General features: G+C 42.5%; 1 protein-coding gene across 1 annotated transcript in view; it reads left to right on the top strand.

The window, feature by feature from the left end:
* LOC124775113 (centrosomal protein of 78 kDa) overlaps window positions 1-27,999 on the top strand; it is a 132,006-nt gene that overhangs the window by 64,973 nt on the left and 39,034 nt on the right. The window contains exons 4-6 of the mRNA XM_047249947.1: window positions 1,697-1,873; window positions 11,819-11,993; window positions 26,972-27,159. Coding sequence (XP_047105903.1) covers window positions 1,697-1,873; window positions 11,819-11,993; window positions 26,972-27,159 — 540 coding nt within the window. The remainder of the gene's footprint in view (window positions 1-1,696; window positions 1,874-11,818; window positions 11,994-26,971; window positions 27,160-27,999) is intronic.

Genomic DNA, 27,999 nt, shown 5'->3' on the forward strand with positions numbered 1-27,999 from the left:
AAATCATTGGTGCTCACATTTGAAGTGTTGGATGTGAAGAGATGTGGGTAGTGTGAACTGTAATTGTTGGTCAGCTCTCAGGAATTACTAACAGTTTCGCTGAAATTCCTCTTGTTGCTGTCATAAGTAATTTGTTATGCATTGCTATGTGCGCAGTTTCCTTCTTCCTGCAACTGTTTGGGTAGACACAAGGAGCAATGCACTTTCTGACCTATATGCTGAAATGTGTGTGGTGCTAGTGCCATATCAATGTGTATTTGTTGACAGGGTGGCTCATAGTTCTGTAAAACTGTTGTGGGGTGTTGGCCTCCCAGCTGATGTGAGAGAGTATTTTGTTGTATGTGAGCTGCATTTGGAGAGTGTCCACAGATTGTGGCAACATGCAGACTTGCTCCATAAGTGGAATGTGCTGTCTTCTCATAGCAGGCTGTTGAATCTGTGCCCATTAGTGTTGGCAAGTGCTCCCACTGCATGGTGATGGAAGTAGTCACTGTTCATGACGATGGAAGTAGTCTCTGTTGTAATATCACTGAAAGATTGCATCACGAAATACACGCTGTCATTCTGAAGTAGTCTTTAAATTTTAGCCACAATGCCCAGTTGAGTGTGCATGTCACTTTTACCATTGGAAACCACTGTGGTCTTTACTGGAAGTAGGTGCTGATTAAACCAAACATGCCACAAAGTTGCACTTGCTTTATCAGTTTTTGTAGTGAGAGGATGTAAATGACACCAAAATTCAGAAAATGATTTGTCACCGGTCATTTCACTGTGCAGTACCCAATAGATATGTTGATCTGGATATTTAAACACTTGTTGCAAAACACAGTGTTTCAGACATTGGTATTTACATTGTTGCAGTGTGTTATGAATAATGTTTGACACTAAAAGTTTAGGAGGAACCTCGACTTTGTTGCATGGTGTGCATGATGGATGAAATGATCGGAAAAGGTACGAAATCTAGTAACCCAGATGATACTCCAAATGATGTTCTGAGCTGCTTGGGTGTGAGGATCATGAAGTGCACTGTCCAAATCAGTAAATGATTATCACAGTAGAAAATTGTCTGTTGTTGCCAGCACTGTTGACTCACATTTAATGGTCTGCCAGGTGTTTATCTTCCTGACTGGGTCGTCACTTTTGGGAACTCTGATCTGCAATAAGAGCTGTGCATATATGATGCAAAGTAACAAGCAAAATTTATCTGACACTAGAGTGAAATACACAAAACAGAGGACAGATTGGCATGGAATCTGAACAGTATGGAAGTACAATGAGTGCTGAACTTCAGTTACAAAAGTCAGATATACACACTGTCTCTGTCAGTGACTATGTTTTATGCTTGAAATAAAGTTGTCACCCCAGGATGTTAGTGAGCTGTAAATGGGGAAAGGTAGTGTGGGGGCTTAGTAATCACTTGCTACCTTTGGCAGTGGAACAAATACTGATAAGTTATTATATGTGTCTGTATGGAGAACAGGTCATGAGAAATGATGACACTTTGAAAGGGTTACTGCTGTGTATATTTGTAACATGCCATGTGTCTCGGAAAGCGCAGTTTCAGTAGCAACCATCCCATCATATTTATGCAACCAGTTGTACATATTTAAATCCCTTGTTCCTTATTGTGTGTGTAAGATGGCAAAGTTTTGTTAGTGATATATTTTATATATTTTATAATTTCTTTCTTTTCTAGGGACTCTCAAACTGCTCATCCGTCCAAAACATATCATTTCATCAGAGTATTATTGGCGATGATGGTTGTCAGTTGATTTGTGATGCTGTTAAAAAATTAAGAAATGTTCATTCTTTGAATATTTCTGCGTGTGATATTGGTCAGAGTGGAGGTTACTGTATTTCTCAGTTACTAAAGGTAATTTTCTTTACGTGTTTTCAATTCATGCTTTTCAGAAAATAAATGTTTAAAATTTCTTTGTTATTGCTCTTGTTAAACTAGCATAAACTATGAGCGGTTGTCTTAAATCACTAACAAAGCATTTCAAGATTATCCGTGGGCCTACATATTTATCATATTCTTCCATCAGTTTCATGCCTGTCCTCTTAGAAATTACGCACATGTTCTCTAAGAATTCAGGTGCACTTCGAATTACCTCCTGAACTGATCGTTGAACGCTGTCTCATCTTCATAGTGGTATTTTCGGGTCTATAGAGAAGGATGATCAGGCATTTTTCAAAGGACACAGGCACTAGTGTATTTGCACAAAACAAAAATATTTTGTTTATCTGCTTAAAAATGATGATAATGTTCATCTAACAAATAACATAAATCAACTGATGCGTGATCAGTGGTGATCAGTGGTACATTATTTATTTCTACTGCAGGTGTTTGCTCTGAGCAGCTGTCTATGATTGACCATGTAGATAAAGACTGTGAAGAGACAGCAGCGGCCATAGTTGTTCTCATCAAATGGAGAACACTGCGTGTTTGGCCAAGTGCATGTAAAACCCACACAAGATATGTTCACTTAAAAATATATTTCTATCCTTCTCATAGCTTCATGTTTGAAAAGAGAGAAACAAATAATGTTAAAATAAAGGCGAATTGTCACTTTGAAGAGGCAAAGCAGTTGAACATTTGCAGCCATAAACATGCGTTCAACTAAAATTCAGCAGTCTTCTCCCAAGTTTGTGCTTTATGGTGAAGCACCTTGTGCTGTACACTATATCACCATTCAATCAGTTTTGCAATTTCCCATTCCCGACCCCACAACTATTCTGTGTATGAGAGTCAGTGTTGGCACAAAGTTGACAGTGAAATTGGTCAGCACAGCATAATCAGTTAAAATGAGATCTCAGTACACTTTTGTCAACAAAGAGGAACCAACAAAGTAAGATAAAATTTTGCATCTCATCACTAAAACACTGGATGCTGTAATAGCAGGATTGTCCTAAAACTTAGAATAATTCTGTAGCAACACGATTCACGTTTCCGTTGCACTTCACATAGTGTAGACCGGGAACTGTCTGCTAGGCATGCCCGATGTGAACTGACTGGTCACGGCCCATGCTGCCTGAGTTGTTGTTGTTCCACCAGCAGAGAGCGCGGCAGAATTCTCACGTGCCCTCTGGTGGACGGGACTTTACTTGCGGCAACAACTGTCCTTGACGTGCCGTGCCGATGTGCGCCTATCGCGATATTTCTGGTGGCTACTGCACTCCTCCTCCCTTCGGGGGGGTGAAGCCACTGTGATCCACTGCGTCAGAAGGTGGAGCGTCGTGCAGTAGCGATGACCTCCACGTCCATTGGAAGGCTGGAGTTGGGGGGGGATCTGCCAACCCTTGAGCCAGAACCTTCGAATACGGTTTGAAGTGATCCACACGAAGAGTGCCCCATCGTCCCACTACCGGAGCCCGGGACAGAACAGGCGACAAGCCGTTGAACTCTGGATCCTGGTCCACCTCGGGAGGGGCAAGACCTAGTGGTGGGGACGATGGGGAAGGGACGACCACAGGTGAACCAGCCTCCTGAGAAACCGGGCCTGCTAGGGGAGCCGGCTCTCACCGGGGCATCTCTAACGATGGCGATGCCGGTGCTGGAGCTACCGGAGGCCGCCAAGGCTGAGAACTATCGCAGTGTGGTGGAGTCACAGGTGGGAGAGGCAGTAGCGTCCCCTGAGAAAACAACATGGGTGCCGGCAATGGGGAAGCCGGCGCCCGAGGGGTCAGAGGGTGGGCCTGCAAGGTATAGAGCCAGCGGCCAACGCGGCGCAGGACCACCGCTGGTATCCAATGTGGATTGTGACCTAACCCACGTGCCCAGACTGACATACCCGGTGGAAAGCCGGATACCCCATTTTGCAAAGACTGGCGAGGACCAGGCCGGAGGAGGTGCAGCAGAGTCCTAGGTTGGCACCCGTGGAGGAGCTCTGCGGGGCTGTGTTCTCCCATTGGTGTGGTCCGGTATGCCGTCAGGAAAAATGTCAACGCCTCCTCCGCAGGAAATTCGTGCATATACTTTTTTATCTGCATCTTAAATGTGCACACCATGCGCTCAGCTTCGCCATTCGATTGTGGATGAAAGGGGGGAGAGCAAACATGCCGAATACCGAAGCACCTACAAAAATCCTGGAAGGTCTGCGAAATAAACTGAGGTCCATTGTCCGATACCAGGGTGACTGGCAGACCTTCCACAGAAAAGATTTTTGCTAGTGCCTGGATTACAACTACTGAAGTGGTAGACGAGCAGCAAACCACATATGGGAATCAGAAATAAGCATCAATGACAATGAGCCAAAAGCCCTGGAGAAACGGGCCCACAAAATCTATGTGAACACGTTCCCATACCTCGGTTGCAGGCGGCCATGAAGAGAACGCTGACCTGGGAGATACCTGTTGGCTCACACACTGGGAACAGGCAGCCACCAAGTGCTCAATTTCTCTGTCAATACTGGGCCAGTACACATGTCTGCGAGCCAGGGTTTTAGTATGGGAAACACCCCAGTGCCCCCCATGTAATAACGCGAGGACCTCCCTTCGCAAACTTGCAGGAACAACCACGCGAGGAGCTGTATTATTGGTAGCCAGAAGGAGAACACCTTCCAAGACTGAAAGGCGGTCTCATAGAACAAAATAATTATGAAGAGGGTCTGAGGCCCGGCCTGGAGTTTGGGACGACCACCCCTGCTGAACGAGGCAAACTACTTGCTGGAGAACCGGGTCAGCTGCCGTTTCCCTAGCGACTCTAGAGCTAGTGATCGGAAAGCCATCAACCGCTTGGCAGGACGCCACATCTAAATGAAAACACATAACCTCCTCCCAATCGAACTTAGGATCCAGGCCCACCGGAAGACGGGAAGGAGTGCCGGCATTAGCATGCTGTCCGGTAGGGCGAAACTGAATGTCATAATGGTACTTAGAGAGGAACAAGGCCCAACGCTGCAGTCTGTGGGCCGTCCTATCCCGAATCTGAGAGGCGGGGCCAAATAACGATATTAATGGATTATGGTCAGTGATTAACTGAAACTTCGTGATACAAGAAAGGGTGAAACTTGGTAACAGCGTAGACAATGGCCAAAGCTTCTTTTTCCACCTGGGAGTAATGGGCCTGCTCGAGACTAAGAGTTTAGACGCAAACGCCAGTGGCTGCTCAGAGCCATCCGCCCCCACCCCATACTGTGAAGCATCTGTAGCCAGGACCAAAGGCTTATTGGGGACAAAAGTAGCCAAACAAGGCGCTAACGTGAGGGGCCCTTCAACGAGGTGAACGCTCGCTCGCATGCAGGCGACCAATCAAAAGGAACACCCTTGCGCAGAAGGCAGTACAGGGGGCGGGCTATGGTGGAAGCCCTGGGAATGATCCGGTGGTAAAAGGCAATCTTGCCTGAAAAAGCTTGTAACTCCTTCAGCGAAGCAGGCCGCGGAAGGTCGACAATACCTTGGACCAAACTTCCTAACGGCTGGATGCCGTGCCGAGAGACGGTGTAGCCCACATACTCAATGGACGGTTGGAAGAAGTTCAACTTAGGCAGGTTGCAACGCAGGCCCACAGACCTGAATTTGAGAAAGAGGGTTCGAAGTTTGTGCAAGTGTTCCTTCGTGCTGCGGCCTGAGACAATTATATTGTCCAGGTAATTGATACAATGAGGGATTGTCGACGTGACATGCTCGAGATAACGCTGAAATATCGCCGGGGCACTGGATATTCCGAAGGCCAACCGCTGGTATTGGTAAAGGGCAAACAGTGTGTTGACGACCGCCAGCCGTTTGGAGTCCTCGTCAAGTGGTATCTGATGATAAGCCTCTGGAAGATCAATTTTCGAAAAATATTGGCCTCCCACCACAGCGGAGAACAATTAATCAGAACGAGGCAAGGGATAGGTGTCCACCATCAATTGGTAATTGATGGTGGCCTTGAAATCGCCACAAAGAAATAATTTTCCCGAGGGTTTCCTGACAATAACGAGGGGCGAAGCCCACTCACTAGAAGAAATGGGAAGAACGACCCCGAGGGCTGTCAGCCGGTCTAGCTCTTCTTTTACCTGAGGGCAGAGAGCCAAGGGGGATCTGCCTCGTGCGTAGAAAATGCGGGCGAGCCGACGCCTTCAACGTTAAGTGAGCTGCAAAGTCTGAAACACGCCCCAGGCCCTCCTCAAAGATATCCTTAAAGTCAGAGATCAAAGATTGATAGGGAATGTCTTTGGAGACCAACTGTATGGTGTCTGCGATAGAAAAACCAAAAGCTTGAAAGGCATCCAATCCAAAAAGGTTAGCGGAGCTCGCATCACTGACAACAATAAAAGTAATTGGCCGAGTGACTGATTTGTAAGTAAAGTTGGTAGTGAATTGACCCAGGAGGGGAATGAACAGTTTACCATTACCGCGTAGACGACGGTAAACTGGCGCCAACAGGGGCGACCCAAGGTCGGAGAACGTTTGTGCATTCAACAAGGAAACTGCCACGCCCGTATCTACTTGCAGTTGTAATCGGCGTGACCAAAAAGACACCTTGATAAAGAGTTTCTGTGCCGATGCGTCAGGAGCCTTCGATTCTTTGGAGGTGGAGCGGCAATCTTTAGCAATGTGTCCTTTTTTATTACATTTGCGACAAACGGCCCAATGCTGGGAGCACTCTGACCGATCATGATGTATATAGCACGGCGCACAGGACAGTAAAAGGGGCCGACGGCTGGAACTCTGTTTACTTGCCGTGCGGGAGCAGCTGTAACGGCCGGATTGTACTGCTCGCACATTGTCCACCCGGGACGCAGTGGACGCGGCCGCGCTACCCTGAACCGCCGCGACGTCGCACCACACTTCCAACTGTTGATCGGAGTGAGAGACTTCATACGATTGAGCAATGGACAGGACTTCCTCAAGGGAAGGGTCTTCCAACTGCAGGGCCTGTAGCTGGACCTCCCTATCAGGAGCCGAACGAACAATGACGTGGCGCACCATAACTTGGGCAAACGACTCTCGCGACTGCTCCGTGACAAAATGACACTTGCGACTACGACCGTGCAGGGTTGTGGCCCACACCTGGTAAGACTGATGGGGTTGTTTCTTGCATTGATAGAACTTGACCCTAGCCGCCACAACATGCGTGCGGCGGCGATAATATGAAGACAGCAATGAACACAATGCGTCAAAAGACAAGGATGAGGATTCCTGCAATGGCGCTAGCTGCCACAAAACTTGATACAGTGACGGAGATATCTAAGACAAGAAATGAGCACGACATACCTCCACATCGGCAACATGAAACGTCTGGAAATGCTGCTGAAGGCGATCTTCATATGCGTCCCAATCCTCCGCTGTCTCGTCATACGGGGGAAAGGGAGGAGGGAATGGCGCTGGAGCAGGCTACGTAGAGGGCAACGCCGGAAGCACATGTTTCATGGTTGCCATGAGCTCCGTTTGCTGCTCAACCAAAACCCGCACTAAATCCTCCATACCATGGATAAGCTACGAAACCGGAACAACGACGCAACACGCGAAAGAACGACCCTACTCGTCGCCAATTGTGTAGTAACACGATTCACATTTCCTTCGCAGTTCACATAGTGTAGACCGGGAACTGTCTGCTAGGCATGCCCGATGTGAACTGACTGGGCACGGCCTGTGCTGCCTGAGTTGTTGTTGTTCCACCGGCAGAGGGCGCGGCCGAATTCTCGCGTGCCCTCTGGTGGACGGGACTTTACTTGCGGCAACGACTGTCCGTGACGCACCGTGCCGATGTGCACCTCCCGCGATCTTTCTGGTGGCTACTGCAGATTCTGTTTTGGTGTTACAAGAGGAGAATCTTGCTTACCTGCAAGGACTATTACCTGTAATGACCACTCGAGCTTCTGACAGAGTAACTGAAGCCAAACAGTTCTGCAGAAACAGTGTAGTTTACTGCTAGAAATACATTGCCTGGAAAAAAAGGTGAAGCACCCAGAAGACCAGGAGAGATGTCAATGTAACTTCATACAGACAGGCACCATCAGCAGGTATTTAAATGATTAAAATGGCAGTTCTCTGTGACAGGTAGAATGACCACCAGTGTGTATTAGTATTAGTGTGTGTGTGTGTGTGTGTGTGTGTGTGTGTGTGTGTGTGTGTGTGTGTGTGCGCGTGTGTGTTTTATTACCACGGCTGGCAGGGTATATGAGCGGTATTAACAACGTCAGATGTTGAGTGATCACTGTGGAGGACACTGAGATACACATGCTCATGTGAGACAGCATTATCAGGACCTGACAGTTTGAAATGAGCTTCATTGTGGGTTTCCATCTGCCTGGTTGGTCGAATCATGTAATATCCAGATTTTTGGGGCATTTGAATGCGACAGCGGCCCAATGTCATGGACTCCACTGGAACGTTAGGGCATACATACATCACCACTGTTGTGACCCACATATCTAACCACAAGGGAAGATCACCATATTGTGCACTAAACATACTGTAAGCCTCTTCAAATCAGTGCCTGTCGTACAAGAATAAGTAATGGACTCACTGCACCATTGTGTGTCATTCTGGACCATTGTTTGGAGACCAGCAGCAAACGGACTGGGGAAGTACCATTCCATACATAGACAGCCATTAACACCACAACAGAAATGGCTACAGTTGGAGTGATACTGTGACTGGGAAATGGACTGCTAATGAATGGTGTCATGTTACGTTCAGCATTGAGTCACATTTTGGCACTACCTTTGGAAATGGAAATGCCGTGTGGCTAGGGCCTCCTGCATCCTCATGTGGTATCTCTTAGTGACAGCATCATGGTGGCATTTTTCCGTAGGACAATGCTCGCTTACATGACACATATGTCTGTGAACTGTCTGCATGATGATGAAGTACTACCATAGTCAGCAAGATTCTCAGATTGGTCCCAATACAACATGTGTGAAACTAGCTCAGATGTCACCTCCATCCCAGTGCTGGTATCCAGGATATCAAAAACCAATTACTGAAGGTGTGTGGGCAAGCTTGCCTTAGGAGAGGATACAAAAACTTAATGACAACCTTCCCAACCAAAACAGTTTGCACTTCCAGGCCAGAGGGGCTGCAACACCATACCAATAACTGGGCTTGTACTGCCAAGTTCTTTATAAATTTGACTTCCTGTTGTTAACACTGAAATAACATCAGCTACCCCCTCAACCTGTGAAGTATTGTTTTATGTCCTCCTCTCCTTCTGGTGCTTCACTGTAATTTATGTGGTCCTTACTCTCTACCTGCTTGATCTTGAACAATAAATTTTCAAAATTTTGGACTGCTGAAGAATGCAATTCCATTTTTATGAAATTAATTTCTAATAATTCAACTAACGGAATGAATCCTGTCCACATAATCATGAATCCTGCTACTACATCATGTTGTGTCATATCATGTATCTTATATTTTATGGCCAAATATTGTATTTGGCACACCTCTGCAAGATTTTTATATCTTCTGCAATATGTCACAAGGAAGTAATTTTTCTCTTCATGAATCTTCATTCCTTTCTTTTTTTTGCTACCTCTGTGCCCTTTCTTGTCTTCCATTTATGCTGGCATGTCCCTATCACCCTCCATCTCATAGTTTCTCTCTGCTCTATAGGTCACACTTTTTTCTCTGCTGTCCACATACTCCAGATATGGTTTAGCAGCTTAGTAAACAGAGATTTCTGTGCTCATGACTGTCCTCCATTAGGTACTTCACTTTAATACTTTTCTTATGACAAAGTCATTAAAAAAGCCGAGCTGCAAAATAAAGACGGTTGCAGCTGAAACAGCTACTAGCAAAACAAGATACTGCAACTTGAACAAAGTCGCAAAAAAAATCATTGAACTTAACAGATTTATCTTGATGGATACAAGCTAAAATCATAAGACTGTAGACCCAGTAAGACAAAAGAGGTGTGTGTGTGTGTGTGTGTGTGTGTGTGTGAGAGAGAGAGAGAGAGAGAGAGAGTTTGAATAAGGTTATGCACACTTATTTTCCAATTATGTATTACATTTTGTGGAGAACCTAATCTCAGTGTTAAATGACAACTGGGTTCGGTTGTCCTGTGCCCCCTCAGGATGCCTAGTTATACAACTAGATAATGACCTAGGGGACCGAAGCTGGTTGTGGTTTAAAATAAAACGAGAAATGCAACTGGTGCTGACATTCTTTTTTTCAAAACCATTACCACTGCTGAAGAATCATCACCAAGATGTTCCACATTCTGGACAAGGAGTTTCGATTATGTGTTACAGCAAAATTCTCTATTAGGATTGAAAGATGTAGTGCAATAGATGCTGACAATGGACAGAAACAAGCACAAGGAATCTGTAACTCTTGAGATTAAAATTTCTTTGTGTTTGGAGAGGAGAGCTCTACCTAATTCAGATGCCAAGCTGTAGTCAGGAGTTGAAACTCCATTACCATCAGTACTGTAAAATTTCCAAGCCTGATACTAAAGAAAATAGTACTTTTTGTTGGTGAAACAGGCATAGGATTGAAGAGTTTAAACTTAGCCCTACCAGACATAGCTGAGATGGTAGTTAGAGAAGTCTATATGTAACAATCTCTCTCAATCTCACAAAGATGCATATTATAGGATTTTGAACAAATAAACATGACCTGTTAGCCCCAGAAGTAAAAATTAATGGCTATACATGAAACAAAGCACACTGTGTAAAATCCCTTAGGGAGCAGATGAATAACTAATTAAAATGGAGTCAACCCACAGATAAGATAATCAAGATGATCATTCAGTATGTTTCATGCTTAAAAGCATCTCCCTTTGTGTTTATGTACAGACAAGAGTATTCACTCATTTTGCGTATTTTCCCTTCTTGTCTTATGGATTACCTTCTGGGGTAGTGAACCTATAGTAAGTAATGTGTTTATTCAACAAAAGTGTGTAAAGGAGGTAACCATGCAGTTAAACCTACATAGTCAGATTGGAGCAAGTGATTATATTTTGGAAAATACTTTTTTATTCACAATATCTTGATTGCATTGTATGAATTTACAATAATTTACAGGTTCCAGTTCTTATGAATCATCAACAAAAATAAAAACACAGAAAAGTCAAATTGCAAACTTACTATTAAATTTTAAAAAATTAAGAAAGTGCAAGAGAAAAATAAAAATGTACCCAGTGTTCTGTTACAAAAATATCACATCGAAAGTCACTTAATGCCCATCTTGGTCATTTGACATCAATTGTTGTGCCTGCCCATCCACCATAATGATAAAATGTAACAGTCATGTTCGTAGAGAACACATAACCGCACTTGGCTTACACATGCCGAAAGTATAATATAAAAAGAAATTTTATGTTTAAATATTATAATGTAATGATTATTTTTCATTTCTTTTAAATAAAACATTTTATAAGCACAATGCAGGAACCTAACTTTGTGTAGTATTTGTGAAAATATTCTAGATTATTATGTTGTTGGTGAACACACACTTCTGAAGTTTGAAGTGAAATTTTTGCAAATGTTGGGCAATAAGTGTGTATTTTCAACTAGTAAAAATGTGCACCTGGACGAAAAATTAAAGAAAAATCACAAACATAATGTAGTTTGTGTACGGATGTAATTATTCTATTTTTCTTAATTTCAAATTTGTAACAGATTTTTTCATTTCAATTTAATTTAATTCTTTAAATGACTCAACGTATCAGTTACATTAATAAGCAGTAACAGCTAAGCTCATTGACTTCCTAAGTGATAGTTGGCACTAATTTATTTAAAATAAATATCTTCCATTTTTGTGTAATTGAGCTACTAGCCCTTCTCTAAAGACCCATTGCTTTTTGGATGTTAAATTCTAACCTTGCTTTTGATTGCCTGGTATTGTCATATACACCTTTTTGTAATCCATCTGTTTTGTTTAGTATCAACAACTGGAGAGATACTCAGAAACGTGGAAAGAGGCTCTACGATATCGTATTGTTGATGTTGACAGAATGCCTGGAATCAGACGTGTCAGTATCAACAATAACACACGTTTGGGTGATGCAGGACTTATGTATTTAGTAGAGTGCCTTAAAGATGATCTCTGGCTCAAAGGTAAGTTTTATTCTCCGCAGAGATTTAATAATAATAATAATAATAATAAATGAATAAAAAGAGGGAAGAAATGATTCTTTTCATTTCAGAAGCAGCGACCTATTGACAGAATAATTTTTTAACACTAGTAACAATAGAGATATAGACATAGTGATCAAATTACTTGCACCTTTAGTTTTAAAAACACCAGACATTTACAAAAAGATTCTTCACCATGATTGGTAAAGAGCAGGCACTCAAGCGAAATTTTCATCATTACGAAAGAACAATGAGGCACTGTGGTTAATGATGTGCTTATAGAAATAAGGAGCCGTAGGGACTGTGTAGATAAGCCATCTGAATGTTGGAAACAATCATGACGATGGAAAATATAGGACAAGGTTTGTTCAGCTACATTTGTGAGCCACTGCTTTATCTGGAAATGGGCTCTTGAGTGATGAGCAGAGTTTGTAGAATAGAAGTAAAGGACTATTTATAATTCAATTCACACAAGAATTTCAGAGAACACATGTGCCCCCCCCCCCCCCTCCGCCCCACACCAGGAAATAGTAATAGTTGTGTAAATGATTAATATAGTAACAATTTACCCAACTTTTGGGTGTAAGTTGATTGTTTCAATCAGGGCTCCTTAAGACAAAATACAGGGTGATTCAAAAAGAATACCACAACTTTAAAAATGTGTATTTAATGAAACAAAAATAATATAACCTTCTGTTATACATCATTACAAAGAGTATTTAAAAAGGTTTTTTTTTTTTCGCTCAAAAACAAGTTCAGAGATGTTCAATATGGCCCCCTCCAGACACTCGAGCAATATCAACCCGATACTCCAACTCGTTCCACACTCTCTGTAGCATATCAGGCGTAACAGTTTGGATAGCTGCTATTATTTCTCGTTTCAAATCATCAATGGTGGCTGGGAGAGGTGGCTGAAACACCATCTCCTTAACATACCCCCATAAGAAAAAAATCACAGGGGGTAAGATCAGGGCTTCTTGGAGGCCAGTGATTAAGTGCTCTGTCACGGGCTGCCTGGCAGCCGATCCATCGCCTCGGATAGTTGACGTTCAGGTACTTACGGACAGATAAGTGCCAATGTGGTGGCGCTCCATCCTGCTGAAATATGAATTGTTGTGCTTCTTGTTCGAGCTGAGGGAACAGCCAGTTCTCTAACATCTCCAGATACTGTAGTCCAGTTACAGTAGCACCTTCGAAGAAAAAGGGACCAAAAACTTCACTGGCTGAAATGGCACAGAAAACGTTCACCTTAGGTGAGTCACGTTCATACTGAGTTGTTTCCCGCGGATTCTCAGTGCCCCATATACAGACATTGTGACGGTTGACTTTCCTGTTAGTGTGGAAAGTTGCTTCATCACTAAACACAATCTTTGAAACGAAAGATTCATCTGTTTCCATTTGAGCCAGGATAAAATCACAGAAATCGATTGTTTAAATCTTATCAGCTGCAGACAGTGCTTGAACCAATTTCAGACGATAAGGTTTCATAACTAACCTTTTTCGTAGGACTCTCCATACAGTTGATTGTGGAATTTGCAGCTCTCTGCTAGCTCTGCGAGTCGATTTTCCTGGGCTGCGAACAAATGCTTGCTGGATGCGTGCTACATTTTCATCACTCGTTCTCGGCCGTTCAGAACTTTTTCCTTTGCACAAACATCCATTCTCTGTAAACTGTTTATACCAACATTTAATACACCACCTATCAGGAGGTTTAACACCATACTTCGTTCGAAATGCACGCTGAACAACTGTCGTCGATTCACTTCTGCTGTACTCAGTAACACAAAAAGCTTTCTGTTGAGCGGTCGCCATCTTAGCATCAACTGACGCTGACGCCTAGTCAACAGTGCCTCAAGCCAACAAATGTACAACTAAATGAAACTTTATAGCTCCCTTAATTCGCCGACAGATAGTGCTTAGCTCTGCCTTTTGTCGTTGCAGAGTTTTAAATTCCTAAAGTTGTGGTATTCTTTTTGAATCACCCTGTATAACTGACAGAAAGGGTTCAGAAAGTTCAAAGAATAAAAATAGTACATAAATTTAATAGGATAAAAAGGGTACAGAAAGTTCAAAGAATGCTGGTGTGGATGATGCATATCAGAGATCTTGTCACACCCTGAATGCATGGCAATGAATACCAGTGCTTGTGGAAAATCAGGTAATGAATTGGTGGGTTCACCAGCCAAGGCCTGCACAGTACATACGTTGTGACACAATGTAAAGTGCCCCCATACACACAGTGACTTCACTATTGAGGTACAGGGGCAGGCATTGTTGGCAAAAAGTGATTAACAAGTTGTGAATGGTAAATCAAACCATCAAAGTCCTATTAACATGTCTTCATATTAGACACTGTCCTGAGAATCATGGACTACCTCTTCAGCTAGAGGACCCATCAGTTTGCAGTGCTTATGGCATACCAATATTGTAGTCCAGTGCATGTAAGAAGGTGGCAGAATGGGGCAGTACACAATGCCAAGGAGAAGTGTACCGCATGATGCCTTAGCAAATAGAACAATTCTGCCATGTCTGGCTGTAGCACGTGCTTAATGATATTTTAGGTATGGTGACAGTATTTAGCCACTGCAGTGTTCCTTACGGCAGGCATAAAGCAAATAGTACAAGTATTATGTTAAGCAGTGACAGTTTCTGAAACATAGGATACTGGGCATATAAATTTCTCAAGGAAGAATCAGAAGCAGGAACAGTAAGTTGTTGTGGCAGTCACCCTAACATTTACAGTTACCAAGGTTGCTAACAGCTGAAGTATGTATCATGGAACAGAGACAGAGAGTGCACTGGTGATGCTGCAAAGTATTCTTATCCTCTAAGCAGAATACATCATTTAGTCACCGTCTAACTGGCACATCACAATGCCATAGTGGGTTGACTAATTTATTTGCAGTCAAGAGTTCAGCTGTAGAATTATTTGTGGACTTTCTACTTTAGGTGACAATTCCATGAATATGGTATACGAGGTGCATTCAAGTTCTAAGGCCTCCAATTTTTTTTCTCTGGACTGGAAAGAGATAGAAACATGCGCATTGTTTTAAAATGAGGCCGCGTTCATTGTCAATACGTCCCAGAGATGGCAGCACCGTACGGCAGATGGAATTTTACCGCCAGCGGCGAGAATGAGAACTGTTTTAAATACTTAAAATGGCGACGTTTTCCTTACTTGAACAGCGTGCAATCATTCGTTTTCTGAATTTGCGTGGTGTGAAACAATTGAAATTCATCGACAGTTGAAGGAGACATGTGGTGATGGAGTTATGGATGTGTTGAAAGTGCGTTCGTGGGTGCGACAGTTTAATGAAGGCAGAACATCGTGTGACAACAAACCGAAACAACTTCGGGCTCGCACAAGCCGGTCTGATGACATGATCGAGAAAGTGGAGAGAATTGTTTTGGGGGATCGCCGAATGACTGTTGAACAGATCGCCTCCAGAGTTGGCATTTCTGTGGGTTCTGTGCACACAATCCTGCATGACGACCTGAAAATGCGAAAAGTGTCATCCAGGTGGGTGCCACGAAAGCTGACGGACGACCACATGGCTGCCCGTGTGGCATGTTGCCAAGCAATGTTGACGCGCAACGACAGCATGAATGGGACTTTCTTTTCATCGGTTGTGGCAATGGATGAGACGTGGATGCCATTTTTCAATCCAGAAACAATGCGCCAGTCAGCTCAATGGAAGCACACACATTCACCGCCACCAAAAAAATTTCGGGTAACCGCCAGTGCTGAAAAAATGATGGTGTCCAGGTTCTGGGACAGCGAGGGCGTAATCCTTACCCATTGCGTTCCAAAGGGCACTACGGTAACAGGTGCATCCTACGAAAATGTTTTGAAGAACAAATTCCTTCCTGCACTGCAAAAAAAACGTCCGGGAAGGGCTGCGCGTGTGCTGTTTCACCAAGACAACGCACCCGCACATCGAGCTAATGTTACGCAACAGTTTCTTCGTGATAACAACTTGGAAGTGATTCCTCATGCTCCCTACTCACCTGACCTGGCTCCTAGTGACTTTTGGCTTTTTCCAACAATGAAAGACACTCTCCGTGGCCGAACATTCACCAGCCGTGCTGCTATTGCCTCAGCGATTTTCCAGTGGTCAAAACAGACTCCTAAAGAAGCCTTCGCCGCTGCCATGGAATCATGGCGTCAGCGTTGTGAAAAATGTGTACGTCTGCAGGGCGATTACGTCGAGAAGTAACGCCAGTTTCATCGATTTCGGGTGAGTAGTTAATTAGAAAAAAAATTGGAGGCCTTAGAACTTGAATGTACCTCGTAGATTTAAAAATATGAGATGTCAGAACTCTTCCTTGAGGTAGAGCATAAATTTTAGCTAATACCAGAATGAAACTTCCTGGCAGATTAAAACTGTGTGCCGGACCGAGAACCGAACTCGAGACCTTTGCCTTTCGCGGGCAAGTGCTCTACCAACTGAGCTACCCAAGCACGACTCGCGCCCTGTCCTCACAGCTTCACTTCTGCCAGTACTTTGTCTCCTACCTTCCAAACTTTACAGAAGCTCTCCTGCGAACCTTGCAGAACTAGCACTTGTGAAAGAAAGGATATTGCGGGGACATGGCTTAGGCACAGCCTGGGGGATGTTTCCAGAGTGACATTTTCACTCTGCAGCGGAGTGTGCGTTGATATGAAACTTCCTGGCAGATTAAAACTGTTTGCCGGACCGAGACTCGAACTCGGGACCTTTTCTGGAAACATCCCCCAGGCTGTGGCTAAGCCATGTCTCCGCAATATCCTTTCTTTTACAAGTGCTAGTTCTGCAGGGTTCGCAGGAGAGCTTCTGTAAAGTTTGGAAGGTAGGAGACGAGGTACTGGCAGAAGTAAAGCTGCGAGGACGGGGCGTGAGTCTTGCTTGGGTAGCTCAGTTGGTAGAGCACTTGCTCATGAAAGGCAAAGGTCCCGAGTTCGAGTCTCGGTCCGGAACTCAGTTTTAATCTGCCAGGAAATTTCATATCAGCACACACTCCACTGCAGAGTGAAAATCACATTCAATATCAAAATGGCTGGCTCTTTCCCTTTTTTATATCAGTCGTTACCTAGCCATATGCATCTATGAAACAAATTTAATTATTCTTATTTTACTGCTGCGCTTGGTAATGGTCAACAGATCCAAGTTTTAAATATCTTTTATTTTTGTATCTTTGGATAGAAAATTATTCTACCTTATGACTATTACTGTTATTTTACACATTCAGAAGAAAGATTTTGTTAGGTTCCTAAACTCACACCCCCACCACCACCAACAACAACAACAACTGCACATCTTCAGACATCTAGGAAATATTATATTTCTTTTCCACCATGTTTAATCATGAATGGTATTTATTGCTGACAATTAACTTCTCATGTTCAGGGTTCACAGTAATGTAGAATTTTTTAAAAAGCATCATATTTGCTGTTGATTGGAGAAATGAATTATTTCACCCAATTTTGGCCTTGGAACCATTTTCAAGTGATGCTGCAGAAGATTTTATTTCAGTACACATCAGACTTCAAAATCTCTGACACGTATACATGTCATCAGTAGAAACTTGAAAATGACCCAAAGTCCAAAATTGCAATAGTGAAATAAATAATGTCTGCACTTAATGGTAAATTTGATGTCCTAAAACAAAAATCAGTTTCAGTTGAACACAGTACAAGGACTGTTCAAAAAGTATCCACCTATGAGTTATAAAATCAATCTTTCTTCAGATACAATTGTTTGGCTCTAGTCTCCTTCAAACTAGTACCATTCAGCTTCTACACACCTCTCCTAATGCTTCTCCCATTTCTGGAAGCATTGCTGGAAAGCCTCTTTTGGTACGGTATACAGCTGTTCCGTCAAATTCTGCATAATGTCTTCCATTGTTCTGAAATCTTGTCCCTATCAGTCTTTTTCAGTTTAGGGAAAAGCCAAAAGTAACTCTGTAACTGGATAACAGGGAGGCTGGCAAACCACAGCCATGTTGTGTTTGGTTAAGAAATTCTGAATTAATTGGCATTGGAGTCAAAATGGACAGTCAGCATCACATTCACATTGCTGTAGACCTGCTTCACTTGTTTGAGTCTCGGGCATGATAGATGCTTCCATTGCAATGACTGGAACTTTGTTTCTGGGTTGTACACATAAACCCAGGTTTCATCACCAGTGATCACTGAGTTAAGAAAATTGAGATTGCTGTTCACAGTAACCTGCATGTTCTGTTTGATCCTCAAAGTTCTTCTGCTCTGTTGTTTTCAACTTTGGCACAAATTTTGGTAAGGTCCTAAAAGTTTCATTAAAATGGAATGAACGGCTCCAGTACTAATTTTAACCTCATTTGCAAGTTCTCTGATAATGATTCATCTACCCTGCGAGCTTAAAACAAAACATGATTCAGTAACATTGTTCTGCTTTTTCTGTCACACAACATAAAATCCGACGACAACCACTTACACCTGTTCTCTTGTCAATGGCTAGCCAATGACTGACTGTTTCTACATTGTGAAAAAAATTAGGCATAAGCATCCCAAGACCGTTGTTGGTTTCAACAATAAAAAAATAAGATTGGATACTTTTTGAACAGCCCTCATGCGGCACAAAAAATAATTTCAGCATAGAGTTTCCTGTAACCTGATACAAAGTATTCAGCAACCTCCCATTAGACATAAATACACTCCTGGAAATTGAAATAAGAACACCGTGAATTCATTGTCCCAGAAAGGGGAAACTTTATTGACACATTCCTGGGGTCAGATACATCACATGATCACACTGACAGAACCACAGGCACATAGACACAGGCAACAGAGCATGCACAATGTCGGCACTAGTACAGTGTATATCCACCTTTCGCAGCAATGCAGGCTGCTATTCTCCCATGGAGACGATCGTAGAGATGCTGGATGTAGTCCTGTGGAACGACTTGCCATGCCATTTCCACCTGGCGCCTCAGTTGGACCAGCGTTCGTGCTGGACGTGCAGACCGCGTGAGACGACGCTTCATCCAGTCCCAAACATGCTCAATGGGGGACAGATCCGGAGATCTTGCTGGCCAGGGTAGTTGACTTACACCTTCTAGAGCACGTTGGGTGGCATGAGATACATGCGGACGTGCATTGTCCTGTTGGAACAGCAAGTTCCCTTGCCGGTCTAGGAATGGTAGAACGATGGGTTCGATGACGGTTTGGATGTACCGTGCACTATTCAGTGTCCCCTCGACGCTCACCAGTGGTGTACGGCCAGTGTAGGAGATCGCTCCCCACACCATGATGCCGGGTGTTGGCCCTGTGCGCCTCAGTCGTATGCAGTCCTGATTGTGGCGCTCACCTGCACGGCGCCAAACACCCATACGACCATCATTGGCACCAAGGCAGAAGCGACTCTCATCACTGAAGACGTCTCCATTCGTCCCTCCATTCACCCCTGTCGCGACACCACTGGAGGCGGGCTGCACGATGTTGGGGCGTGAGCGGAAGACGGCCTAACGGTGTGCGGGACCGCAGCCCAGCTTCATGGAGACGGTTGCGAATGGTCCTCGCCGATACCCCAGGAGCAACAGTGTCCCTAATTTGCTGGGAAGTGGCGATGCAGTCCCCTACGGCACTGCGTAGGATCCTACGGTCTTGGCGTGCATCCGTGCGTCGCTGCGGTCCGGTCCCAGGTCGACGGGCACGTGCACCTTCCGCCGACCACTGGCGACAACATCGATGTACTGTGGAGACCTCACGCCCCACGTGTTGAGCAATTCAGCGGTACGTCCACCCGGCCTCCCGCATGCCCACTATACGCCCTCGCTCAAAGTCCGTCAACTGCACATACGGTTCACGTCCACGCTGTCGCGGCATGCTACCAGTGTTAAAGACTGCGATGGAGCTCCGTACGCCACGGCAAACTGGCTGACACTGACGGGGGCGGTGCACAAATGCTGCGCAGCTAGCGCCATTCGACGGCCAACACCGCGGTTCCTGGTGTGTCCGCTGTGCCGTGCGTGTGATCATTGCTTGTACAGCCCTCTCGCAGTGTCCGGAGCAAGTATGGTGGGTCTGACACACCGGTGTCAATGTGTTCTTTTTTCCATTTCCAGGAGTGTACATTAAGAATACCTGTAGTTCAAAAGTAAATGGAAAATGTACCTTTTTGCAACCCCTGAAATTACCTCATTATTTGTGGTCAAGGATGGAAGATCAATGTTAGCTGCACAACAGGTGGCAGTATTTATTGTAAATTGTGAAAACAGTCTCTATTCTTATGGCACCTAGGTAACTTTTTATATCATAAATATCAGTGTGACTGCAAATATCTGCAGCTAGTAGTAAGGAGAGAACAGCCATAATTTGATATGAAAGAGAAAACAACTAACTTTTTTCATAGTACTGTCTTTTGTGCTGGTTTTTTTCTGCACTTCACACAGCTTGAGTTATCACAGATAGGCCATAGTAGTTTAATAATAGCTTATTGTTAGTGTGGTTCTAACAGTCATTTCTAATTGTTATGGGTACTTAGGTCCATCTATAACACAGGAGAGACACTGTCAGACTTCCAGAAATGTATCATTGTTCCTATACCAAAGAAGGCAGCAGCTACAAAATACGAACAGTACTGAACTCTAAGCCTAATATCACATGCAACAAAAATTGTCATAAAAATAGTTCTGAAGAGAATTGATGAGAAGGTGGAGGATATGCTGAGTGAAGATCAGTTTGACTTCAGAAGGGGGTTGGGAACAAGAGAGGCGATTCTGGCACTGAGACTCGTTATCGAAAAGCAATTACAGAAAATAAACCAACTTATATTGCCTTTGTAAACATGGAAAAGGCATTTGATAACGTTATCTGGCAAGAGATGTTCAGAGTGCTAAGGAAAAGTGGAATAACGTACAAAGACATCAGTGTGATAGTCAGCTTCTATAAGAATGAGGTGGCAGTGATTAGGAACTATCACCATGAACAAGAAGCAAATATTAGAAAAGGGGTAAGGCAAGGATGTGCTCTCTCTCCTCTTATATTCAATGCTTACATCCAGGAAGCTATAGACCAAGTTTGAGAAACTACTGAGGTAGGGATCAAAATTAATGGGCAGAAGATAGACATGCTATGTTATGAAGATGATATTGCTATAGTCCCAGAGACATAAGAAGATCTAGAGGAAGTCCTCAGAACAATGGAAAAAATTCTATGCAATCAGTATGAAATAAGAATAAACAAGAAAAAGACTAAAGTGATGGTATGCAGTACAGGAGCAGAATATGATCCTTTGAGAATGAGTATTGGAAGAGAGGAGCTGGAAGTGATAGAGGAATTTACTTACCTGGGAAGAAAAATCACAAGAGATGGTAGAAGCCAGAAAGGAATTGCGACCAAAATACAAAAGGCCAAAATTGCATTTAATCGGAGAAGGAACTTACTCACTAGCAACAACATCAGTCTGAAAATAAGGTAACGTATCATGAAAGGTTTCGTTTGGAGTGTGGCCCTATACGGATGTGAAACTTGGGCGATTGGAAGAGAAGGGAGAAGACTGCTAGAGGCCCTGCAGATGTGGTGCTATAGAAGGATGATGATGATCAGCTGGAGAGATAAAGTAACAAATGAAGGGGTGCTTAGAAGGGTACAGGAAACCAGATCTCTGTGGAGGCACATCCAAACAAGAAGAGACAAACTTGTAGGGCACATCCTATGACACAACAACGTCATTGAAACAATAGCAGAAGGAGCTATTGAGGGAAGGAATCGGCGGGAGCGACCAAGGATATCATACATGCAATAGATCATGAATGATGTTGGATGTAAGACATACGTGGAAATGAAGAGGTAGGCAGACAGAAGAGAGGAATGGTGCTCAGCTGCAAACCAACCTCAGGGTTGAACACTAAAAGAAGAAGACTTTGACTCATTTTACGTCTTTGAAGCTTCCCTTTTATGTATTTCCATGTATTTTCAACATTATGTCAGAATTAAATGAAACAATAAGTTTACTGTTACCAGTCACTTGATAAAGTAAACTCATTGTTTAATTTAATGTCAATAACAGTCACAGTAAAGCATAATCTAAAAGTTTTCGCATCATGTCAGAACAAGGCCAGTCAGTTGGATAACACATTCCTTACTGTAATTTCAAAATAGTTGTGTTTTATTATACTGGTGATAGGTTTCGAACTACCAAGTTCATTTTCAAACCAGGCCTATTAAAGCTCCATGAATAGTGCTTTGTTATGTGACAGTCAGATTCTGTATAGGTAATATACACATCATACATAATAATATGGAACATCAGACCAATTTCACAATGTATATGTATTCATGAAATGCATTCTAGCTCAACTGCAGTTCATGAATACAGCTACATTGTGAAACTAGTCTGACATCCTGTATGTTTAAGTATTGTGTATATTATGAATGTAAGAATTGATTGTCACCTAACCAAGCACTATTAGTGCAGCTTTATTAAGCCTGGCTTGAAAATGAAATTGGTAGTTCAAAAATAATTGCCTATGGGACTTTATATGGATGTGTCCTAAAGTTAAACAATGGAAATCCAGAATGGAATGTAACAATATTATCATCTCCATTTTGGAGATGAGAGTAAAATGAGCAAAGGAAATCAATGTAAATCAGTCAAACTGAATGAGTCAAACAAAAGCAACGAGAGAGAGTATGAAAATCTTGGCACTGAAAAAAGAAGCAGAACATACACAAAAATACACAAATGTTCTAAACAGATGTGCTGACTGTGAGAGAAAAATACTGTAAAAGATTTAAAATGTTATTCCAGTGATTAAAAGAAAGATAATGCCGCTGGCCAGATTAAGGAAATTTCTAAGAACATAAATAAGGATGTCCAGGAAGGAAATACAGCAGAATATTTAGAGGAAGGACTAAGAACAAAGTAAGTGGGAACAGAAGGCAGCATATAGATTTTGACAGCAGTCGAAATACTTTATAAAGAGTGCTGAAAAATGACTCGGTTATAATCTTTATCATCACTTGATTGAGAAATTATTCCATATCTGAGGCAAGCACCATTCAGATTTGGTACGTGAGACAACTTTGGAAATGTCTTGACCCCAAATGAATTTGTTCACCATTACGTGTTTTGATACATCATCATCACATCATCAGAACACAGCTGTGGTGATAATAGCAAAATAATTAGAAGAAATGCTAATGGAGAAATTTTTTCATTCATGATACAGCAATATCACTTTCAATAAAATACAAAGCCAAGCTCACAAAAGTAGCACACATGTCACTGAAAATAAGACTCTCCTACCTACGGAGTCAAGTGTCAAACTGCCTATGCACCGATAACATACCAATGAAGAAAATGTTTCACACTTTTCTTTTGTATGATAAAGCTGCATGGCAGAGCAAATTTTTTTTGTTTTACTCACATATCACTTTTAATTTCAGTAATACTTGTGCAACTTTCCTATTGCCTTGTAACAGCTGGATTGTAAACAGGAAAAACTATTTTTACTGTTTCTGTATGAGGTGTACATTGTTCCATTTCTGTGCCTGTTGTGTAATTTGCACATAATGCTGTCTTGATGTCTGAAACCAGTCTCAGGACTGAAGACCACAACAACATACTGTCCATGTTTAGGTGATGCAGATTCTTTTGTAATTTTTTATTACTGTGGCATTTTAACGCATTACACATGAACAGCTTGTGTTTAGTTGCAACTTCAAGTAACAACCAATTGATACACCACTTTAATATTTCCATAGTGATCGTATTTTTTGATATTCAATATATTTTCTGTATGATGTTAGGACAATTTGGTGTCTACAGTGTTTTCTACATCGGTAGTCATCAGTGCATAGGTAGTTTGGCACTTGACTCCATGGGTATGAGAGTTTTATTTTCAGTGACTTTTGTGCTCGCTTTGTATTTCATTGTAGGAGTAGAAATTACTGCATTATAGATGAAAAATTTTTTCACAAACATTTCTTATACCACTTCCTTTCACCATAGCTGTGTTATTACGATGATGATGTTGGTGGTGGTAATGATGATGGTAATGATGATGACAATGTGAAACTTCCTGGTGGATTAAAACTGTGTGCCCGACCGAGACTCGAACTCGGGACCTTTGCCTTTCGCGGTCAAGTGCTCTACCAACTGAGCTACCGAAGCACGACTCACGCTCGGTCCTCACAGCTTTACTTCTGCCAGTATCTCGTCTCCTACCTTCCAAACTTTACAGAAGCTCTCCTGCGAACCTTGCAGAACTAGCACTCCTGAAAGAAAGGATACTGCGGAGACATGGCTTAGGCACAGCCTGGGGGATGTTTCCAGAATGAGATTATCACTCTGCAGCGGAGTGTGCGCTGTGAGGACCGGGCGTGAGTCGTGCTTCGGTAGCTCAGTTGGTAGAGCACTTGCCCGCGAAAGGCAAAGGTCCCGAGTTCGAGTCTCGGTCGGGCACAAAGTTTTAATCTGCCAGGAAGTTTCATATCAGCGCACACTCTGCTGCAGAGTGATAATCTCATTACGATGGCAGTGTATCAAAACACGTAATGGTGAATGAATTAATTTGGAATCCAGGCACTTCCAAAATTGTGTCTGCTCATTTCTCAAAAAGCTACGTGTAATCTGTCAAATGCCCATCTGCCCAAAAAATCAATATTTTCCAGCATAACAAATTTTTGTTCTTTGATATCCTCCCCACAGTATAGAGATCAATGTATACATCAATCAGTGTGTGGTTACCAAGAGTTTAATTTGGGATCTGGGTTTTTTGCAGCACCTTTAAAGTGATAGTACCTGACTACAAGGTCTGTTCAAAAAATTCCAGAACTTTGTCCACAAAATTTTATACACTTACAATTTACTTATTGTGAATGGTCTCCTTCAAAATACTCTCCTCCACAATTGATACACCACTCCCAATGCCGCTTCCACTACCAGAAGCAGTCTAGGTACACCTTTTGCTGAGTCACACGAAGAGCCATCTGCAAATTATCTTTTATCTCATCTATCATTGCAAATCGTCACCCTTTCAATGGGTTTTTCAACTTTGGACATAAAAAGAACTACACAAGTGCCAGGTCTGGATAGTACAGAGGATGAGGCAGCACAGTGATTTAATTTTTTGTTCAATAGTCACACACAAACAGGGATGAATGTGTGGGTGCATTATCATCATGCAAGAGCCATGAATTGTCTTGCCACATTTCAGGCCATTTCCTTCTCACATTTTCTCACAGGCATCGCAACATGTTTCAATAGTACCATCAATTATCAGTTTGTCCCTGCAGCACAAATTCATGATGAGCTAATCCTTCAAAGTCCAAGAAAACTATCAGCATGGCTTGGACTTTTGACCTTACTTGATGAGCTTTTTTTGGTCTTGGAGAACCACCCATTGTGAAGATCGAACCTTGGTCTCAACATCTTATCCGTAGACACGTCTCATCACCAGTTATTAATCTCTTACGAAACATCTCATTCTCATTTGTGCAATCCTAAAGCTCTTCGCAGATTGCGAGGTGAAGATCTTTCTAGTCTTGATTCATGAGCCATTGCAACACAATGCATTCTAAGATGCTGTGTCTCGATTTCATAACATGATCCAACTGAAATGTTACATTCTTGTGCAGTCTCTTGGACAGTCAGCCTTTGATTGGGACACACAATTTCGTTGATGTTCCTGACATGAGTGTCGTCAGTAGACATCGAATGGTAGATATTGAATGGCGTCCTGAACAAGGATGATCTTTAACTTCCATCCGGCCATTTTTAAAACATGTGAACCATTCATAACACCAAGTATGGCTAAAACACTCATCACTGAAGACTTTCTGCATCGTTTGGTGTGTCCATGTAATGGTTTTCTTGAGTTTCACACAAAATTTAATGCAGACACGTTGCTCCTCTAACTCTGCCATCTTGAAATTCGCAAACCTTGCGACACAATGTTCTACTCAAAATAGTACTGAACAATAACTTAGAGACATACAACAATGAAACTTCCGGCAGTTACACATTAAATACAGGCATGTGCAGGGATGCCAATCACATTTCACTCCAAAACACCATTGGCATTAAATTACAAATGTTCCAGAATTTTTGAACGGACCTCATAAGTACAGTTATGAGAGCTCGAAACATGGGAGAAGGTAACCTTGACTGATGAGTGATGGTATACAAAGGTGCACACCTATGGTAAGGTACAAACAAGTACACTGAAAACCATGTGTAGCTCCTCTGCATCCTCAGTGCCAAGTGGGTACTATTCAGATAGGCCGTGGCAGCATTCTCAGGAACTGATCTCCTTGAGTTCTCTGCAGCTGTTGAGCTGTCATAGATCACAATGGTATCCCAGCACGGTCAGTGCCTCAAGGTCAGCAACCCTGCTGCCATCGTTAACATGAAAAATAATGCCATGTACTGCTACACAGATGTGCACATGAGAAGTCAGGTGGTACTATGCTTCGCAATGTACCGTACAAAGCTCCAGCCAGCAGTGTCATTCTGCTACGTCTGTCTCATGTGTTGCTCAGGATGTGTGTAAAGCATTTAGCGTTGATTTTCATATTAATTTAGATATCATACTGAGCCAGTGTAATGATCGTTAGGGGTAGCATAAAGCAAACATGAAAAGTATTATGTTAAGAGGTGTCGTCAATAGTTTTCCTGGCATATAAATTGTTCTAGGGACAGAAGCAGTCTCCCAAAGTGGCACTTACCTCAATGTTGCCGGTTACCAGGGTAGTCAACAGCTAGAATGTGTGGCATGGGAAAGACAGAGAGCCCATAGGCAACGCCACAAAGTATTCTCCATCTTTGTCTGTACTGAATGCATTGTGTACCCCCCTTCGTATGTGCACACCACTGTATAAAATTCAGATGCTCATGAGTGTACTTTATATTTTTCTTTTTGGGAAAGAAGTGAATAAATAGACTGTTAATATGATCAACTTTTATCCATATTTTTAACATTGATTCTTTCTTTTGCAGCCATAGATCTGCAAAACTGTGGAATAACAAATCAAGGTGCCCAGGAAATTCTCAAGTTGCTAAAAGTTAATACTATTTTGACTGTTGTTGATGTGCGAAATAATCATGATGTGAATGGTGATTTGCTAAATGCTATAAAAAAACAGTTGGCTGAAAACAGTTCAAGAAATGTAGAAGATACACAGGAGGTATACCTAACTAACTTAAAATTAAATCTCGTAGATTTTTTTTAATGGTGATAAATTATTAAAACTCCCAGCATTGTTTACCATAAATGTTCTGGAAACAGATTCACACAAACAAAATTCTGAACAAAAGGTTAAATGTGAAAGTTTTTATTTAAAAGCTTTGTTCTTGCTGGTCAATACAATTGGAATAATAGAGTTGAGGTAGAGGGGGAGGGGATGACAGCACATTTAAAGAAAATCTATCTCGAACATTTGAGAATTGGTTAAATTTATGTAATTAAATGTAGTTTTAAGAGAAAGTAAGACTGCTGTCAGTTTGGACAAACTTCCACTCATAGTTGAAGCATTCGGATTCACACAAAGGCTGTTGCGAGTGCTATCCAGGAAGTAACCATACATGCTGCCTGAGACTGCAGCTAGCCCACGAATGCATCTTGAAGTTCCTCATTGCAGACAAACTACTTAGAGCCAAGCCACTTTGTCATGTGCATGAAGAAGTGAAAGTTGTTTGGAGTCAAGTATGAGCTGTAAGGAGGATGTTCAAAAATGAACTGGTTCATCAATTCTTGTGTTCCATAAAATTTCACAATGCCAGATGTCCGTAATTTTCTGCCACAATATTTCAACACAGAGCCTTACGATACAGGTGACAGTACACTGAGCTCCCCTATTTAAAATCTCATTGGCATGTGCGTGGTATACAGAATTGTCATTTCTTAATGCTTACTTGAGCGCAAATGCTTCTGCTACAAGTTGCATGGTGCTGAGAGAGTCTTCCTTGGTGAAAATTTGACTCATCAACGTCAGATCAATCATCTTCATGCAGTAAAATTGCACAGG

The sequence above is a fragment of the Schistocerca piceifrons genome, chromosome 2, assembly GCF_021461385.2.
Source record: "Schistocerca piceifrons isolate TAMUIC-IGC-003096 chromosome 2, iqSchPice1.1, whole genome shotgun sequence".
NCBI lineage: Eukaryota > Metazoa > Arthropoda > Insecta > Orthoptera > Acrididae > Schistocerca > Schistocerca piceifrons.